This window comes from Amphiura filiformis, chromosome 19 (assembly GCF_039555335.1).
Source record: "Amphiura filiformis chromosome 19, Afil_fr2py, whole genome shotgun sequence".
In the NCBI taxonomy this organism is placed as follows: domain Eukaryota; kingdom Metazoa; phylum Echinodermata; class Ophiuroidea; order Amphilepidida; family Amphiuridae; genus Amphiura; species Amphiura filiformis.
The window spans coordinates 54,593,948-54,597,612 of record NC_092646.1 but is presented as its reverse complement, the minus strand read 5'-3'; the positions used below and the strand labels follow the sequence as shown (position 1 = coordinate 54,597,612).

Sequence of the window (3,665 nt, the reverse complement as noted above, 5' to 3'; positions counted from 1 at the left end):
TATCGATTCCATTTTTGTGCGCGGACTTCGTACCAATATAACATATAACACTATTTTACATCGTTTTTCAAATTATATCTTTGATTTTTTTTTTTCTTTTTCATTTTCTTCTTCATCAGGCTCAATCGACCATGACCAATTTTTGCTGGAATACTCTGGATTTCAAAATTTTCTTACAACATAATTTTTCACGGTTTTTTTCGTAAACACAATTTACTAAAATTTTTAAAATTTTCGAGTTATTCCAGACTATCATTATCTGACAAAGTCCGCAAATCCGGCGTATATATTTAGGGGAGCATATTGGTTGTCATCGTTGGTAGCTGTATTATCATTTGTATCAAAAGCCCCATCATAGTAATCGTCTTCATCGTCATTAGTATGTCGACCGGCCATTAATTGTTGATACACTTGACGCATACCTACTAATTCAGGATTGTCAGCAGCATACGGATCACCACCACCTTGTCCTATGGCTGCTTTAGCACCGGTGTCACCACCATAACCGGCATTGACGCCATAACCGGTACCGGCGCCGTAAGGGTCATCACCGGTACCGGCGCCGTACCACCAGTACCGGCGCCGTAAGGGTCATCACCGGTACCGACGCCGTAAGGGTCATCACCGGTACCTGCGCCATAAGGGTCATCACCGGTACCGGCGCCGTAAGGGTCATCACCGGTACCGGCGCCGTAAGGGTCGTTACCGGTATCGACGCCGTAACCGTTATAACCGGTATTGCCACCAATGCCGCCGTAACCGGCATTAGTACCGGTTCCGTAAGGGTCACCGTATGGATCTTTGGGTGTTTTAGGAGCGACAGCTGCCCCATTGTTACCGGTACCGTAACCGTTATACCCATAATCGTCATACCCACCGTATGGATCCTTAGGAGCGACAGCTGCGCCATTGCCGGCATTATTAACCACTACAGCACCGCTTACACCGTTGGTCCCAGTTTTACCTCCGCTAGTTTCGGATTCTCCGCTAGAATCAGGAATCTGTAGACTAGGATCACCGTAAAAATCATACGCGTCAAAAGTATTCCACTGTAAATGATCACTGTCACCGCCCGCAATACCTTCGCTGTAATGATCACTGTCCCCTCCAGCACCTCCATAATTAGGATAATTTGCTCCTCTACCACCTGCACCTCCATAATTAGGATAATTTGCTCCTCCAGCACCTGTACCTCCATAATTAGGATAATTTGCTCCTCCAGCACCTGTACCTCCATAATTAGGATAATTTGCTCCTCCAGCATAATTAGGATAATTTGCTCCAGTCCCTGCTCCAGTTCCTGCTCCAGCTCCTGCTCTAGCTCCTGTTCCAGCTCCTGTTCCTGCTCCACCTCCTACTCTACCTCCAGCTCCTGCTCCACCTCCTGCTCCTGCTCTACCTCCTGCTCCACCTCCTGCTCTACCTCCTGCTCCACCTCCTGCTCTACCTCCTGCTCCACCTCCTGCTCCAGCCCCTGCTCCACCTCCTGCTCCACCTCCTGCTCCTGTTCCCGGTCTTTGTTGTTCTTGATGCTCGAAACTCTGATAGACATTACGATAATTCGATCGTTGCACAGGTCTGAAGTTATCCAAAATCAAGTCTTCTTCCCTTTCGGCCCCGCCGCCCAATCTTTCTCGAACTTGAGAAGGTGGCGCGTGAAGTTTTGTCAGGGTACGGAATTTTGCGAGTTGCGCTTTTGATAATTCAACTGGATAATCGAAGACTGTCCAGATAACGCTTTCGTAGCAACCAGGAGTGGTTAAAGACCCACGATATCTGTAGAATTTATCGAGATGTGTCATAGGCAATAGAGAATCTAATCTAAAAGGTTCTGGTCTGTAATCATATTTATTGGTAACATACCTAACGTTACTTAGATGATTGATGATGGTATCCCAAGCTGTGTTGTGTTTACCGACTTTCAGGAAAAAACCAAGGACCGCTAGACCTTCGGGTTTCGTAAGAGCATCGTAAAACTTTGTGAACCGAACTGTATCGTAATGAACAATATGCAATTCTGCGGGGAAAGATCGTCCGTTAACGGTGTGTTCAGATCCTTTAGTCCAGTCCGCGCCCCAGTGGAAATGCATCTGTACTGCCTTATAAAGATTTGGAAGCCCTCCGCCTCTCATCATATAATCTCCTTCCAGATTGATCTTGATAGTCTTACCATTGTTAGACATTTCAACTGGACGAGGATTACCAGCCCTCCCATCACTGTCGTAATTACGAAGCACAAATGGTGTGAAGTTCTGTTCAACGGTCTCTGCCGTGTTAACATCAATAGGTGACTGGTTCGTACCTAGGCAACTTTGTCCTCCTTTGATACGTCCCCAATTTCCTGGTCCATCTGGTCCAGCTTTATAGCCCCATTTTCCGTACCTAGATTTTTTGGCTAAACAGATCGACGGACCAAAGAGAAGTAAAGTTAGCAACAGAAGTTTGCTCGCCATTATAAGCTGTATCACTGTCGCCTGCTACGTCCAATGTAAAATTGACAAAATCAGTCAAAGTTGTCAACCGAACTTTCAGAAAAAGCGCGGGAAGACTGCATGCGAAGAAATGCAATCAAATCCACAGAAAGAGTGTTGATGAATCTGACGTTTTGCTTTTATATCACCATCTATTGTCAAAACAAGGCCTCTCCGAAACCTACACAGCTGATCAAGGACACATATTTAGCTTAGCTAAGGCGTCTTCCAAAATTTGTGCCAGAAAGGGAAAAAAATCCACTTTTGGACTGCTCCATTTAGTACACGGGTAAAAGGATGTGTATAATAAAGTTTATTGTAAATGATATTACTGTTAATACTATTTAAAGAAGCAGTCAAAATTATAATACTTTGGTAATGATACTGACTTCGTTGAATCGTTTTTACTTTATTTAAGAGATGGAGTTTAATGAAAATAATATCACCAATAAGCCTATACAAAGAATCTTCATTTGTCACAGCACATTATTGTTTCGCCAGATTGGATGACCTTCAGATGAGTGTTCGTAACTTCGTCCCTATTTAGTATTACTGAATATTATACCCATGTGCAAAAAGTCCCGGATTACTACACTTTCACTTTTCATACTTGTGAGTTAACTGGTGATTTGTTTGTTGTTTGTTTACATCATTAAGACATTTCTCATCTTCTACGTGATCATCAACCAACAACAACATAAAAGCCAACTTCTCAAGCAGGAAGAATCACTTGGATATGTAACCATGGTAACAGTCATTTGTGATGTGGACAGTGCAATATGGGTTACAACTCGCTATATCGAAGGTCTGCTATTTCGAAGGTCACACCGCTACGAAGGTCTGCTATACTATATCGAATATAGTAATCGATATCGAATAAGAATAAGGTTCGCTATGTCGAAGGCACGTTAATTCGAATATGAAATAAGGCTCGCTATATGACATAATGTTCGCTATGTCGAGTTTATTACTCTGAACCTTACCATAACCATGATAATCCTAACTTTAGTCTAAACCTAGCTCTAACACTATTTCAATATGATTTCGACATAGCGAAGCTTATTTCATAATCGACGTAGCGAACCGTATTTCATATTCGACATTGCGGACTTTCGACACAGCGATCCATATTGTATTTATATTTGACATAGCGAATCTTATTTTATATTCGACATAGCGAACTCCATTTCATGG

General features: G+C 43.0%; 1 protein-coding gene across 1 annotated transcript; it reads right to left on the bottom strand.

The window, feature by feature from the left end:
- Window positions 1-470: 470 nt before the first annotated feature.
- On the bottom strand, window positions 471-2,684 carry LOC140140651 (uncharacterized). Its single transcript, XM_072162408.1, has one exon. It carries the CDS (start codon window positions 2,451-2,453, stop codon window positions 471-473), a length of 1,983 nt encoding a protein of 660 aa, XP_072018509.1. The 5' UTR covers window positions 2,454-2,684.
- Window positions 2,685-3,665: the final 981 nt, after the last annotated feature.

Coding starts and splice junctions, on each gene's coding strand:
- LOC140140651 (XM_072162408.1), bottom strand. CDS start 2,453: ATGGCGAGCAAACTTCTGTTGCTAACTTTACTTCTCTTTGGTCCGTCG.